The sequence below is a fragment of the Crocuta crocuta genome, unplaced genomic scaffold, assembly GCF_008692635.1.
Source record: "Crocuta crocuta isolate KB4526 unplaced genomic scaffold, BGI_CrCroc_1.0 scaffold16, whole genome shotgun sequence".
Taxonomy (NCBI): Eukaryota; Metazoa; Chordata; class Mammalia; order Carnivora; family Hyaenidae; genus Crocuta; species Crocuta crocuta.
In genome coordinates, this window is record NW_027531893.1 from 14,408,172 (window position 1) to 14,423,827 (window position 15,656).

The 15,656-nt window shown below is 43.0% G+C and overlaps 1 protein-coding gene across 4 annotated transcripts in view; it reads right to left on the minus strand.

Annotated features, from left to right (window-relative positions):
• Positions 1-15,656, minus strand: part of TMC7 (transmembrane channel like 7) — a 53,187-nt gene that overhangs the window by 17,284 nt on the left and 20,247 nt on the right. For 3 of the 4 annotated variants that reach the window (XM_077773292.1, XM_077773291.1, XM_077773290.1), the window contains 6 exons: positions 15,205-15,353; positions 12,910-13,077; positions 10,931-11,013; positions 5,593-5,738; positions 1,830-1,977; positions 164-337 (listed from right to left, as the gene is read on the minus strand). In XM_077773292.1, the coding sequence (XP_077629418.1) occupies positions 164-337; positions 1,830-1,977; positions 5,593-5,738; positions 10,931-11,013; positions 12,910-13,077; positions 15,205-15,334 (849 nt within the window). In that variant the 5' untranslated portion in view covers positions 15,335-15,353. Of the gene's footprint in view, positions 1-163; positions 338-1,829; positions 1,978-5,592; positions 5,739-10,930; positions 11,014-12,909; positions 13,078-15,204; positions 15,354-15,656 lie in introns of those variants that run through there. The other variant, XM_077773293.1, reaches the window with a different exon arrangement.

Here is a 15,656-nt window from a genome sequence, read left to right on the forward strand (position 1 = left end):
AAATACATAGATAGATAAAACAAAATAAAAGTGGAAATTGGTCACCTCTGATTTTCAGTTCTCTGTTATATCAGCCAAACTTATATCCACCTCAGATAATGCACTTGGCCTACAACATGTCCAGCCAGAGTAAAAATTAAAATGATTTTCACAGAGTACTCACTTTTTTCATGTGCTCTTGTGAGAATATCGTTGCTCTATAAATTGCATAAAAGCATGCGGCTAAAACGGCCAGAACAATGCAGTTCAAAAACAGTCTCAAAGAGTAAATCCGTATCGTTTCTTCTGAGGTCCTTTCTGCTATTTTCTGCCGTATTCTTTCTTCCTCCAGATCTGCCTGAGGGCCAAAGGAAACTCATCTGTGAGCACGGGGTGAAGAGATATTCAGGGGTTGAACCCGTGATTCATCGCCATACCGTATCCAGCCATCTAGAAGACCTTCTTTAAGCATTCATCTCCCCCCAGGTATCTTCCCAGACCAAGCCCAACTAGTTTTCATGTCTGCTAAAGACCTATGTCAAGGTAAAGCCTCCTATTTAAGGCTACAGTTAGATATCATAATAAATGTGAAAACAGAAGCATAACCTATTCATGACATTACTTTTTTTTTTTTTACAAATAGTTTATTGTCAAATTAGTTTCCACATAACACTCAGTGCTCATCCCCACAAGTGTATGACATTACTTATATGTACTGTGTGCCATTCCTTTAATTTTTAAAATGTTTTATTTATTTTTTGAGAGACACAGAGAGAGGGTACATGAGTGGGGCAGAGGGAGAGAGAGAAGGACTCAGGTTCCGAAGCAGGCTCTGTGCTGACAGGCTAACAGCAACAAGCCCAATGCGGGACTTGAACTTGGGAACCGTGAGATCACGACCTCAGCTGAAGTCAGACTCTTAATCCGCTTAGCCAGCCAGATGCCCCTGTGTCATTCCTTTAAACAGATAATACATTTGATTTGATTCCTTCCATCTTACTTTATTATCCTTTTGGTATAATTTTCCCTTCCTCCTTTTTTTTTTTTTTAACGTTTATTCATTTTTGAGAGAGAGACAGAGCAGTAGCAGGGGAGAGGCAGAGAGAGAGGGAGACACAAAATCCCAAGCAGGCTCTAGGCTCCAAGCCGTCAGCACAGAGACCGACTTGGGGCTCAAACTCATGAACCATGAGATCATGACCTGAGCTGAAGTTGGAAACTTAACCCACTGAGCCACCCAGGCGCCCCTTCCTCCTTTTTTTGGTGGGTTTGGTCAAAATACTATCTGTTCCTCTTCTCCCCTTATGAATCTGGAAATTCGCTTGTACCTTTTTGTATTCTCACCACTCCACCTTATCATCACGGCATCCTGTCTTAGTTGTTTCTCCTGGTATAAGTGATGATGACAGGTTCTCATCAGGTGGAAAAACAGCAGCATGAGGTGGTGAGGGAACGAGGGAAGACACCCTCCCCTCCCACCTACCCTAGTGCCTCTCATCTCCTCCAATCCCCAGTCCATCAGCCCCACGCTTAGGAGAAGGTGGTCTCTGCAGAAAGCTCTTTTTTTTTTTTTTTTAAGTTTATTAATTTTGGGAGAGAGCACAAGTGGGAAAGGGGCAGAGAGAGAGGGAGAGAGAGAATCCCAAGCAGGCTCTGCACCAAAGTTGGATGCTTAACCAAGTGAGCCCCCCAGGCACCCCCTCTGTGGAAAGCTCTTGACACCGACACTGGGGAAACTTGCTGAGCACTGGAGACAGCCTGGCCCCGACCCAGCTCCTCTGCAAGCTGCACCGCCACCCCCCTCCCCACCACTTTCCAAGGCACGACTTTGGCGGTGAGGGCACACTCACCCGGAGCTCATACCGCAGGCTGCTGTGCCTGAGGTCCGCCATGCTGCGGCTGGTGATGCAGAAGTCCCAGCCGGCAAAGATCTTGTTGCAGTAACTCTGGAAGTGCTCCTCGCTCCGGATCAGGTTGATTTTGAATCCTTCCACTGACCTGACCCCAAAACACAATTCCCCCTCTTAGAAGAACAACATCATACAGGCCAGAGATTGGCTTAGTTTACAATAAAAAAAAAGGGGGGGACACATGGCTGCACTCTCCACTCACTGTGACATTGACACATTTTGGACCCTTCTAAACATGCATGGCAGCTAACCAGGTGGCTTGTTGAAAATCACTTCATCTGCCCAGTGGCTTCTCTGACAGCTGGAATCCAATCTAAACTCGTCAACACAGCCTAGAGATCCTGCACCTGGCCGCCAGTATGGCTATTCTGCTCTAACGACCAGTGCTTTGTTTCCTTTCTAGAAACACAAAAACTTCTCCGGCCCCAGGGCCTTTGTACTTACAGACCCTCTACCCACTCCTGGGGCAGTTCTTCCCCTGCCTCCATGGCTGCTCCTTTCGCATCATTCAGGTTTCAGCTCCAATATCCCTTCCAAAGGTTCCTCACCGCCCCATCTAAAGTTGTGACCCCCACTTCACATTAGTGTATTTTCTTCACAGCAATGACCCTAATCTGCAATCATCTTGCAGCCCCTTAACCTGACTCAATTAAAAAACATTTTAATGTTTATTTTTTTAATTTTTTTTTTTTTAATTTTTATTTCTGAGAGAGAGAGACAGCATGAGCAGGGGAGGGTCAGAGAGAGAGGGAGTTAACAGAATCTGAAACAGGCTCCAGGCTCTGAGCTAGCTGTCAGCACAGAGCCCGATGCGGGACTCGAACCCATGAACTGAGAGATCGTGACCTGAGCCGAAATCAGCACTTAACCGACTGAGCCACGCAGGCACCCCTTAATGTTTATTTTTTGAGAGGGGGAGAGAAAGAGAGTGTGAGTGAGGGAGGGGCAGAGAGAGAGGGAGACAGAGGATCTGAAGTGAGCTCTGTGCTGACAGCAGAGAGCCCAATGTGGGGCTTGAACTCACAAACCGTGAGATGGTGACCTAAGCCAAAGTCGGATGCTTAACCAAATGTGACACCCAGGTCCCCTAACCTGACTAAATTTTAAATTCCTTGAGGGCAAGTCCCCTGGCTGTTTGGTCATTTTTATATCTGGAATATAAATGGACCATAATATGACCACTATCCAGTTGATAGATAAATGAACATATAAGTGACTTAAATGGTAAAATAGCCAAATATTTAGTGAGCATCTGTTTAGGTCAGATGCCACTTGGTTGCACACTTCATAATTCTAATTCATTCAAATGCCTTCCTGGAAAAAATATACCCCAGCCTTTGATGATACAAAAACATCAAATGCCACACACTGTGTAGACGAAACGGGATATTTTTAGGATTTGCTAGTGCGTTGTGAATACAGCAGGAGTGTAAGAAAATTACAGTGATCAGTCATTCTGTCAAAAGGTCACAGCAAAAATTTTATATCAGAACCACCTGGGGTGCTCTTCTAAAATGCTGACTCCCAGGAGGCTTCATACCCTGAAATTTCCAATTCAGTAGATCCCACGTGGGGCCCAGAAATATGTTATTTCAGAAAGCTCCATGGGGATTCTAAGGTCCTATCCCAGTTGAAAACCTCTGATTTAGACCAAAACTACATTTGACAGATGAGAAAGCAGACACAGAGATGGGTAAAATTATTTCCCTAGATCCAGAGAGTTAGGGTAAGAACAGGGGCTAATTTGATGGTGACGACGATGGTAATTTTAATTCACTAAGTGTCTGGAAGGTGCCAGGCCCAGTACTAAGCCCTTTACCTGCCTTGTTTCAGTTAATCTTCCCACAACCCTTCCGGGCCTGCACATTTCACAGGTGAAGAAAATGAGGCTCACAGACGTGAAGTGGCATTTGAACCTTGGTCTCTGGACCCCAAAGTCCATGCTCTTTGCTGCTAATAGCACTTCCTCCTCCCGGGATAGGCTTTCCCTGTGACATTACACCCAGACCTCCCTTCAGTCTTCCCCAGGAAGTAATCAGAGCCCTGAGGTGAGGAGCATGAGCAAGGTCTGGAGGCGGAGTCGTCACTATTTGGCTAATGAAGCTTTTTTCTTCTCCCAGGGCCTTGGAAGGAGCCAAGCACCTCCAGCAATGTGTTCATATGGTCCTTTTGTTTTTATTTTTTCAAGCTTTACACAAGACATTTTTGTGTTCTTCATCTTGCAGAGGGCCCCTCCAAACTGTCTAAACTGCGGGCCCCTAAAACTTGGATCTGTCCCTGCCATAATCACAGAGTCCAATCAACTCACATTTTTTTTTACCATGCATCTCTCTGCTCTTGAAACGAGCCACTGCTTTTTTGTATCCGTAGGCTGCCCGTTTGAGTGGGTGATGGACACACAGCACTTGATTTTCATTTCATGGGTACCAACTCAGGATGTGAGTGCCCAGCTAGGCTCTGGGGCTTTTTCCTAGTCTCCATGGAGAGCACACTCAGTACTCAACACCCCAGTCCCTTCTAGGCCTGTGATAAGGCGCCTCATAGCCCCATGGCTTACAGCACCTATGCTCTCATATAGACAGTGCAGAGGGTAAGAGAGGCGCCCACCCATGACCCTGCCTGCCAACCAACATCGTTGGGGCAGAGAGAGCAAGCTGTCCATCAAAAACTTGTAGTTCCCCTATAGGATAATGTTAGTGCTAGAAAGCAGCTGCCAGCCAGGGACATTTCCCAGCCTCCCCTGCAGTTAGCTATGGTCTATGACTAATGGAATGTGAGCGATGTGCATCACCTTCAGGCTTAGCCCATAAACACCTCCCATGTGATATTCCTGCATGTTTGTTTTCCCTTCCTGCCCTTCCAACCAAATGCTGAAAATGGCTGAACTTTGGTAAACTTGAGTCCCAGAATGACTGAGGAGTCCAACCACAGTAACCTGTGTCCTTATTCAGAACTTCACGTAAGAAAGATACACAACTTCTATTGTTTGGGCTGTTGGTACTTTTTAGGACAGTTGTTTGTTAGTAATTAAAGTAATTAATATTCCTTGCTATTCATGTCTTGGGAATTGGCATCTCCCACCGAACCACTTGTCTACCAGAGAAAATGCGAGGTTCTCCTATGACCTTGACCTGCTGGCCTTAGTTGAAGGGTCGGTCAGGTTTGGGTACCTGAATGAAGCAGAGCCAATAAGTCTCTTCGAAAGGATTTCTGAACCTGTGACTTTGAGAGTCCATGTAAGGAAGCTGCCACCAGGAGAATCCGAGACGAAGGAGCCCTTGCTTTCGGTTGTTTGGAAGACATATCTATATTCTTCCCCTTCCCCTCCCTTCCTTGTTTCTCTGAGCCCATCAGTTCCCCTTTACCCCAGTTAGTCAGAGTAGGATTTCTAACACTTGCAACCCAATAAAGACCTGATTACCATCCACACCAGATCAAAGGTAAGGTTACATTATGGCGCTGGCCAATGTGTCTAATAATGATTGACTGCAGAACCCCAGGCTGCTGCTCCAGCTTCCAAAGTTTGCTTCCATTTCCTCCAGGTCTCCCCAGCCTACAAGAGACTCAAAGACCTTTCTTCCCAAATCCTTTTCCTGGACTCTGCTCATCCTTTGGGAAATGGCTCCCAGAGTCCATAGACCTCCAAAGAACCCCAGCCATCAAGGGTAATGCAAAAACAACACAATGAAGAGATAAATTTTACCTTTTCACTATCCAAAGAAGGCTCAGGGACAGGTAGACAATTGTGCTTAACAAATAAGCTAGAGGCAGATCATAGGTGAAGTTCTGAAATTTCACCCCATCAATGGTGTAATGTCCATAAAAGAGGCAGGTCTCCTCCAAGAAACCCTGAAACAAAGCCAAGGGCATGAGGTCAGACTGGCGAATTCACTGCAGGAAACAGGAGACCAGTCTCTGCCTCAAGAAACTCACATTCCAGTGTCATTGTTCATTCCTGAATTCCCAGACACCAGAACAATCCCAGAATCATAAGGCATGTTGGGTTAGTGTTTGAGGAACAAAGCACAGATAAAACCTGAGCATTAAAAATACAGCACTGTATTATCCGAAAATGAAATTAAGAAAACAATTCCATGTGCAAAAAGAATAACATACTTAGGAAGAGATTTAACAAAATAAAGAGCAAATCATACATTCTTAAAACTACAAAACATTGTTTAAGAAAATTAAAGAAGATCTAAGTAAATAGAAAACATTCCATGTTCATGGATCAAGAGATCCATAGCAATCTCCAAACTGATCTATAGTTTCAACGTATCTGTATCAGAATGCCTGGTGGCTTCTTTGTAGTAATTTACCAACTAATCCTAAAATTCACATTGAATTATAAGGGGCCCAGAATAGCCAAAACAATCTTGAAAAAGAATAATAAAATAGAGAGGCCCACACATATTTCAAAACATACTATAAAACAAGATTAATCAAGACACTGTCCTACTAATTTAAAAACAGACATATAGATCAATGGAATATAATTGAGGCAAATATATCTATGGTCAATTGATATTTGATAAAGGGAAAGAACAGGTTTTTTTTCAGGAAATGGTGCTGAGACAGCTGGATGGCAAATGCAAAACAAACAAAGAAACAAAAACCCAGAAGAAAGAAGGAAAGAAAGAGAAAGAAGTTGAACCCCTACCTTACCCATATATAAAAATTAACTTATGTATCAAAGACTTCCATGCAAGAGCCCAAACTAGAAAACTCTTAGAAGAAAATAGAGGAATAAAGTCTCCATGACCTTGAAATTGTTCATGAATTCTTAAGCATAACACCAAAAACACAAGCAATTAAAGAAAAAATAAACTGGACTTCATCAAAATTAAAAACTTTTGTGCTTCAAAGGATACTATCAAGAAAGTGAAAAGACAACCCAGAGAATAGAAGCAAATACTTGTAAATCAAGTATCTGACAAGGCCCTTGTATCTAGAATACATAAAGAACTCCTGGGGTTCCTGGCTGGTTCAGTTGATGGAGCATGAGACTCTTGATCTTGGGGTTGTAAGTTCAAGTTCCACACTGGGTATAAAGATTACTTAAAAAGAAAATCTTTTTTTAAAAAAACTATTTTTTTACTTAAAACAATTTTTTTAATGTTTATTTACTTTTGGGAGATAGAGTGCAAGCAGGGGAGGGTCAGAGAGAGAGGGAAACACGGAATCTGAAGCAGCTCCCAGGCTCTGAGCTGTCAGCACAGAGCCTAACGTGGGGCTCGAACTCACAATGTGTGGGATCATGACCTGGGCTGAAGTAGGACGCTTAACCAACTGAGCCACCCAGGCAACCCCCCCTTTTTTTTTAATTTTTTAAAAAAAGAACTCTTATAACTCAACAATAAAAAGAATCCAATTAAAAATGGAAGGAAGATCCAAATAGACATTTATTCAAAGAGGATACACAACGGTCAATAAGCACATGAAAAGATGCTCAACATCATTAGTCATTAGAGAAATGCAAATCAAAACCACAAAGAGATTCCACTTTCACGCAAACTGGGGGGGGCTATAATCAAAAAGTCAGGCAAACAGCAAGTGTTGACAAGAATGTGAAGCCATCAGAATCCTCAAACACTGCTTTGGAAAAGTCTGGCAGTTCCTCAACAAGTTAAACACAGGGTTACCATCTGACCTAGTGATTTTACTCAGAGTGGAATCACTAGTTGTAAACAATCCAAGTGTCCATTGTGAATAGATAAACAATAAGTGGTATATCTACACAATGGAATCTTATTAATGGAATCTACACAATTGGAATCTTGTTCCAATGGAACAAAGAATGAGACTGATAGATGCCACAACATAGGTGTTTTTAAACACTCTAAGTGAAAGAAGCCAGAGACAAAAGGCCATGTATTATATGACTTCACGTATATGAAATGTCAGGAATGAGCATTTTTGTAGACAAAGTAGATTAACGGTTGCTTAAGGCTGGTTAAGATTGGTAGGTGATACTTAAAGGGTACAGCATTTCTTTTTGAGGTGATGAAAGTGTTCTAAGGCTGACTGGTGATGACAGCACACTAAAAAACCATGGAATTGGACATTTTAAATCAGTGAACTGTATGATACATGAACTATCTCTCAATAAAGCTCTTACCAAAACCAAACCAAATCAAACAAACAAAAAACCCAAAGGTGCCCTATGAGAAAATACAGCACAGAAAAGTCCCAGACTACTTAGGGTAGGAATAACCAAACACCTCACTCTTCTCCTTCGACAGCAGGAAAATTGAAGGAGAGTGGGAAGGAAATATATAAAGAAGGCAGAAATAGTATACAAGGTACACAGATGTTCATAAAGGAGGAATATGGAAGCAGTAGGGGACGGTCTAGACCATGAAAAATCCATGTTATAAAATACAAAGTAAGACCATATGAAGTAAGGTCGAGAGAAAAGTCAAGAAAGCTATGAGCCAGAAGGTCATGAGAAAGTTTGAGAAGGCTGCGAACCACCGTTAAAGGTTAGGTGGCCTCTGGGGAGAGGTGCTTTCACTTTTACTTTATAAATTCTGTATTTTTTATGATAACCATATATTCTTATATTGACTATTTCAATGCATTTTTAAATGTATTTATTTATTTTGAGAGAGTGAGCAAGTGAAGGACAGAGACAATCCAAATGGGTCTGCTTCGAGCCAAAATCAAGAGTTAGATGCTGAAGTGACTGAGCCATCCAGGTGCCCCTTAAGTAAATTTTTTATAAGAAATAAAAAATGTAGAAGCAGAAGGCTCTATCTTTAATTCTTTAATTCTTCTGAAGGCTGGGCACACAGGCCATAAAAACCTGCCCAACTACACGAAACCTGGTTTTTTGTTGCCCCAGGTTGATATCAGGGCTGTAATTCCTTCAAAATAATGTAACATTATAGGGCCAAGATCCAGTGGGACTGGAAAATGATTTCTCTGATTTGATCGTGAGCTCAACTGCTTTCAGCAAAGACAAGTCTATGTTCAATATCTCTGGCCATCTCTCCTTTTATCATATCATATCATTTAGTATGCTAAGCATTTATGATCAAGTGCATCTAAGTCTCCTATACTTTTCCTATAAGGAAAAAGATTATGGTGTGTGGAGATCTATGAAAAGAAATTTCTCTTGTGGGGTGTAATTTACAGAAATGGGGCAACAACACTTCTGAGAACTGGAGCGACCTTGGTTATCATTAGTGACCTTGGGTTAGTCACTGAATTTCTCTCTCCCTTGCATGTTTTATATCGCTTCCATTTCTTCTTTTGCATAGTGGACATTTTAACACGCAGCTGATAATTCCTCTCAATTGCTCTGAGAAACACATAAGCACAGAGATGTAAAAACCACTTTTCAAAATCAAGTGCAATGGACAAATTCAAAGCTTTGTACACTTGGTAAAGTAGAATGTCAATAACATTGCATTTTAAGACAAGTAACTTTCAGGGGCACCTTGGTGGCTCAGTTGGTCAAGTGTCCAACTCTTGATCTCAGCCCAAGTCTTGATCTCAGGGTTGTGAGTTCAAGCCCTGAGTTGGGTTCCATGCTGGGCATGGAGCATACTTAAAAAAATAAAATAAAATGAAGACCATAACTTTCAGAGATTTTTTTATATATTTGTATTTTTTAAGCATCTAAAGGAATGGGTTTTTTTGTTTTGTTTTAAGTAAGTTCCATGCCCCACATGGGGCTGGAACTCACGACCATGAGATCAAGAGTCACAGGCTCTATTTTGTTTTGTTTTTTTTTGTTTTTTTTTAAATGTTTTATTTATTTCTAGGAGAGAGAGAGAGAGAGAGACAGCGTGAGCAGGGGAGGGTCAGAGAGAGAGGGAGTCACAGACTGAAACAGGCTCCAGGCTCTGAGCTGGCAGTCAGCACAGAGCCCGACGCGGGGCCCGAACCCACGAACTGCGAGATCATGACCTAAGCGAAAGTCGGACGCTTAACCGACTAAGCCACCCAGGAGCCCCTCACAGGCTCTATTTTGAACCAGCCAGGCGCCCCTCTAAAGGAGTGGTTCCTAACCAGAGGCAATTTATCCCCAGGAAGCATCTGGCAATGTCTGGAAACATTTTTGATTGTCACAACTTAGCTGCTACTGGTGTCTAGTACAGAGAGGCCAGGGACACTGCTACACTTCCTACAGTGCACAGGAAGGCCCCACAACAAAGAAGGATTGGCTCTCAAATATCATTCGTGCTGAGGTTGAGAAATCCTGGTCTAGGAAGCAGAGATGGCCATTTTTCATAGCTGCAATCTTATTTCCTGAAAAAAGTAGGATAAACAAATGGAAGTGCACAAAAAAATCATTTTTTAAGAAGAAAGAAGATTTAAAAACCTTTTGGAACTACTATAGCAAGGATGAGATTGGTTTCACTTTAGAGTAGCGGGTTAACCTGGGATTAACAGACTCTGGATTTCAGGGAATGTACAAATGCGTGTGACACTCATGTCTTTGTGTGTAATTTCTGAGAGGAAGAACCATGGCTTTCATCCAGGCGGTCAAAGGCCCCAAAATGTAAGGTTTTACAATGTCTGAGAAATTAAATATATTCTATCTGGGTTTATTTTCACTGAAACTTCTCAGCATTTTGCTGTAGATCAGTACCAAGGTGACAGGGATTAAGGAAAGGCCAATGGCTACTAGTGACAAAGCCTATTTCCTGTATAATCCAGCAGCAGGTGGGTGAACATTATCCTTGCCAATGTGGTCAAACTCCTGTGTTTGGCTCACCACAGACATTCAGGAACCTGATCTTTACATTAACCTAATTTTTGGGACATCTGGGTGGCTCAGTCACTTAAGTGTCTGACTTCAGCTCAGGCCATGATCTCACAGTCTGTGGGTTCGGGCCCCACATCAGGCTCTGTGCTGACAGCTCAGAGCCTGGAGCTTGCTTCTGATTCTGTGTCTCCCTTCCTCTCTGCCCCTTCCCCACTCATACTCTGTCTCTCTCTGTCTCAAAAATAAATAAACATTAAAAGAAATTTAAATTAACCTAGTTTCAGTATATTGAGGATCCAAATACAAAATTATGTGAAATACTTACAGTGCCAGAGAGCAAGTCTATGATATAACTATAAAAGTAAATGAGTCCAGAACTACTTATTGGATACACTGTGCATTGAACATCTGTGAAAAAACAAAAACATCAGTGGAAATAGTTTTACAGTCTCTACAACTTGTCCATCATAATTTGTGTACCTATGCATGCATATGTATATATATTTAGACATGTCGCATATAATTATGTGTGGACGTGTTTGCCAATCCGTGGGTTTCTGTCTGCAATCCAAACCTCAGTGCACCAAGTACAACACCATTTTCACCTCTCACTATTCTCCCTACACATCGGTGGATGTGTGTCTTTTTCTATACATGTTGTATGTGGGTCTACATACATCACGTGTTTCGTCGGTACTGGTATTTTGTGCTTTGGGGTTCATGTTTGCACATGTTTTGGAACATGTGATTGACATAACTGTTATTCCATTGTAAGCACATTCAATTTTAAAAGATCTCTCCATGTGTATAAATAAACATGCAGCTTCATTAAAACAACCTATATTTACATATGTGCAAATAACCAAGAAACTACTTGAATACTAATTTGAGAGACACTACCTTATCCTTGAACAGCTAATTCACTTTCCCTGTATCAGTGAGCTTTGCTGTTGTACAAATAACTTTAAAGTCTCAGGGACTGAACATACTAAACATGTATTTTCTCATTCGTGGAGCTACCGTTTGAGCTCATTTCGCTGATTTAGGCTGAGCCAGGATGGACTCCAGTCTTATAGCTGGGCTCAGCTCTACGCCGTATGACTGCATTCTGGGGCCCAGGCTGAGGCAATGGTTACCTAGGTGATGCTCTCCCCATGACTCTTCTCATAGACAAGTCAACCACATAAACCATTTCAAGCCAATATTCCTCTGGACAAAACAAGTCACACGGCCAACTGCAACACCAATGGGACAGAAAGTATTCTCTGCCCACAGTGGGGGGCCCTACAAAGTCATAATCACAGAGGAGTGACAAATTGAGGAAAAGAGCCCAATCTACCACCCCTTCTCTGAACGTCAGTTTCCCCTTTGTTAAAAGAAGAGAGTTGACAGTCTCTTGATCTCAGCTCAGGTCTGGAACTCATGGTGGTGAGTTAAGGCCCTGCATTGGGCTCCACACTGGGTATGAAGCCTACTAAAAAAAAAGAAAAAAGAAAACGGAGTTGAACCAGTTTCTCCAAAGCTAATTCCAGTTCTGCCATTTTACAGTTCTAACGTAAGTCAGGCACTGACTCAGCTCGCCCGACTTCTGGCCCGTAGCACAGAGCTCGGTACCAAGAGAGGAACTGATAAATGTCTGTGGAATGACAGAAACCCTCCACATTAGAATAAACAGAATGCCCGAATGATGTGACTTCAATTAAGCATTCAGTAAGGAAACACGGGTCCGGCACTTGCCATAACGTCTGGCACGTGACTGGCGGAAACTGAGTGTCACCATTATCAGAGATAAAAGTCTCAAAATACAGTTACTAAAGTACGTTGTATCATGCTTGCTAATTATTCCACTCTCCTAGCCCACAGTGCTCCTCCCAGAGGCCTTGCTGAAATCAAGAGCGGCCAAGTGACTTGCTTTGGGTAATGAAATGTGGCGGAAGTCACAGGAGTCATGTCCGGGCAGACGCTTTAGAAGCCAGCACGTTTGCCATGGCTCTCTTTCCCTTGGACAAAGTGACCGTCAGTGGTCCACACAGAGGCTGCTCCATCAGCCTGGGCTCCAGAGTGAAGACAACACAGAGTGAAACCACTGCCAAACAGTGATGGACACGTACTGTGAGTGAGAAAGAACCTTTGGGGTTACCAGGTGCTGAGAGTCATAGAATCATTTGTTTCTGAAGCATAGCCCAGCTCCGCCTAATACAGGCACCCACAACTTAGAATATAAAGATTCCCAGAAAAGGAAGCATGGTAGATAGGTAAAGTGTGACAAGGACATTCTCACAGCAAACTAGGTCTTAGACTCACCTGTGTCTTTGGACGGAATAAGCACAAACGTGCTATTGGTGATGTTGTATTTGGTGAGCAAGACTGGAAGCAAAACCAGCATAAAGATGATCAGAAAGATCACCAAGTTCAGCAACACCAGAAACCGCAAGAAGGAGAAATAGGACTGAATCCCAGTGCCAAACTTCCCTGGAACAAAGAAATCCAGACATCACCAATCAGGAGCACCAACCACACGCACTACCTGCGGTAGATCCAATCAGCCAGAAAGCTGGTTAGAGGGGTCTTGGTGGGGGAGGGAGGAAGAAACATTTTGTTCTTCTGCTGTTGGCTTTAAGGCTTTCCTTCTTTCACCTGTAAATCTACACTCCATCTTGACAATGGTGTGTGGTAGGATTCAATGTCTTTCCTAATTGACTCAGCACCACTTACTAAAAAGGCTACCCTTTCCCCAGTGAATTGCAGTAGGTGCTTTTGTAACTGACCGTGACTGTATGAATTCATTTCTGGATTCTCACAAACCCCTTTCTGAATGAAAACTTCCAGAAAGGCCACCACTAAATCAGAAAGGAAGCTGGGCATGGAAGCTTGACCGCCTGGATCGAATCCTTCAAATCCTGGGTCTGCCTCATCCTAGCTGAATGAAGTCGGCCAAGTATTTTAACCCATTTGAGTCATGTAAATGATAAATACCTATATGAAAGGTTCTTGTGAGGATTAACTAAGCTAATATGAATGAAATGTTTAACACAATGCCTAGTGGATAATAAAGGCTCAGTTGGGATTAGCTTTTATTATTTTGCTCCAAACATGGCTATGCTTGGATCTCAGAAAAAGTACAGCCAGATGGTTAAGTTTGCTTGTTTTTAATGTTTGTTTATTTTTGAAGGAGAGAGAGGGGAGGAGCAGACAGAGAGGAGACACAGAGTTGGAAGCAGGCTCTAGGCTCTGAGTTGTCAGCACAGGGTCCAATGTGGGACTTGAACCCGTGAGCCATGAGATCATGACCTGAGCCGAAGTCAGACTCAACCAACTGAGCCACTCAGGCACCCTTTCGATGGTTAAGTTTTAAGTGAGCCTATGAAGTCCCTTGTGATTCCACTTACCTTCTCCCAATAAAACAATTTAAAAAGGCACTTTATTGAATAAATTACCAACAGTATATTTTATAGGCCTTAAAATAGTAAAAATGACCGCATTTCTTCCACTCATTCCCTACAGACTTGACAAAATTCCCACTTTAGCAGATTTGAGGAGTTGTCTGTAAATCAACTTTCTGCTTTATGGTTATGTAACTCTAAGAGGTATTTTCTCCCTGGCTCTGCTATGTCACCCAAATGTTGAAATGTTCTTTCCTAATTTTATATTCTGGCACAATTTGCAAAAATTGCAGTTTTTTGTATACTTGCTATGGACTGAATCGTGTCTCCCTCCTACCCCCAAATTCATATGTTGAATCCCTAAGCCCTGATATGATGGTATTTCAAGGTGGAGTCTTTGGGAGATGATTAGGTTTAGATGAAGTCCAGGAGTGGGGCTCAATGATGGGATTGGTGCCCTTCCAAGAAGAGGCATCATAACTGAAGCGTGAGCGCGCTCTCTCTCTCTCTCTCTTTCTCTCTGTCCCTTAAGAGGGCACGAAGATGAGGTCATGTAAAGACACAGTGAGAAGGCAGCCTGGTCTTGAATTTCCAGTCTCCAGACTATAAGAAAATAAATCCTGTCGCTCAGGCCACCCTGTCTATGGTATCTTGTTAGAACAACCAGAGGTGACTGCTGGAATCCTGCAGCCCAACTCTCCCCCATATGGGGATGGAGGGATCCTCGGTATTTTCAGGGCCAGGGGCAGCTTTGGCAGTCCGGTGAAACCTAACAAACCCTATCTCAGAATAGTGTTTTAAATGCTCCTAATACAAATAGACCTATGGTTATAATATTAAAAACCAAATGTGTGCTAGAATAATATAGGAGCATCTTTACTAGCACATTAAATAACAGGATCTAGTGGCAGACCTTGCAGGTTAACTGCTATGAATTCAAAGTAGTGACGAGCACAAACGGTGTTCCAAGACACGTACTGCCGGAAGGGACAGGAAAATAAATATCTGATTTTCCCGGTGACGAAGACACAGGTTCTGCTAATTCTCACTGGTCTGTAGCTCCCACTCCTCACAGAACTAAGTGCTAAATTTCTTCTACAGGTTAGAGAAACGAAGCTGTACTTTCTGGCCCTCCCCCCCCGCCCACCCGGGACGGGAGACTTCCACCCCCGCGAAGTCCCCGAGGGGCACATGTGCAGAGTGTGGGGCGTGGTACCTTCTATGCTGCGAATGTCCTTCCGCCACAGCTCCAGGTGGGTTGCCATCTCGCGAGCCTTCCCTATGAACCTCTTCCAAGACTTGCTGCTATACCGTTTCCACTGGTCCCACTCAGATAAATACTTCATCTGGGTCTCCTGAATGTTCCTGCATTAAAAAAAATAGTCATGATGGGGGTGCCTGGATGGCTTAGTCTGTTAACCGTCTAACTCTTCACTTTGGCTCAGGTCATGATCTCATGGTTTGTGGGATCGAGCACTGCCTCAGTCTTAGCACTGAAGGCATGGAGCCTGCTTGGGATTCTCTCTCCCTCTCTCTGCCCCTCCCTGTGCACTCCTGCACGTTCTCTCTCTCTCTCTCTCTCTCTGAATAAGTAAGTAAATGAAAGTCATGACAATGTCATCAAGCCTCAGCATCAAATAAAACCCCAGTTGACAGGATGTGGAAACC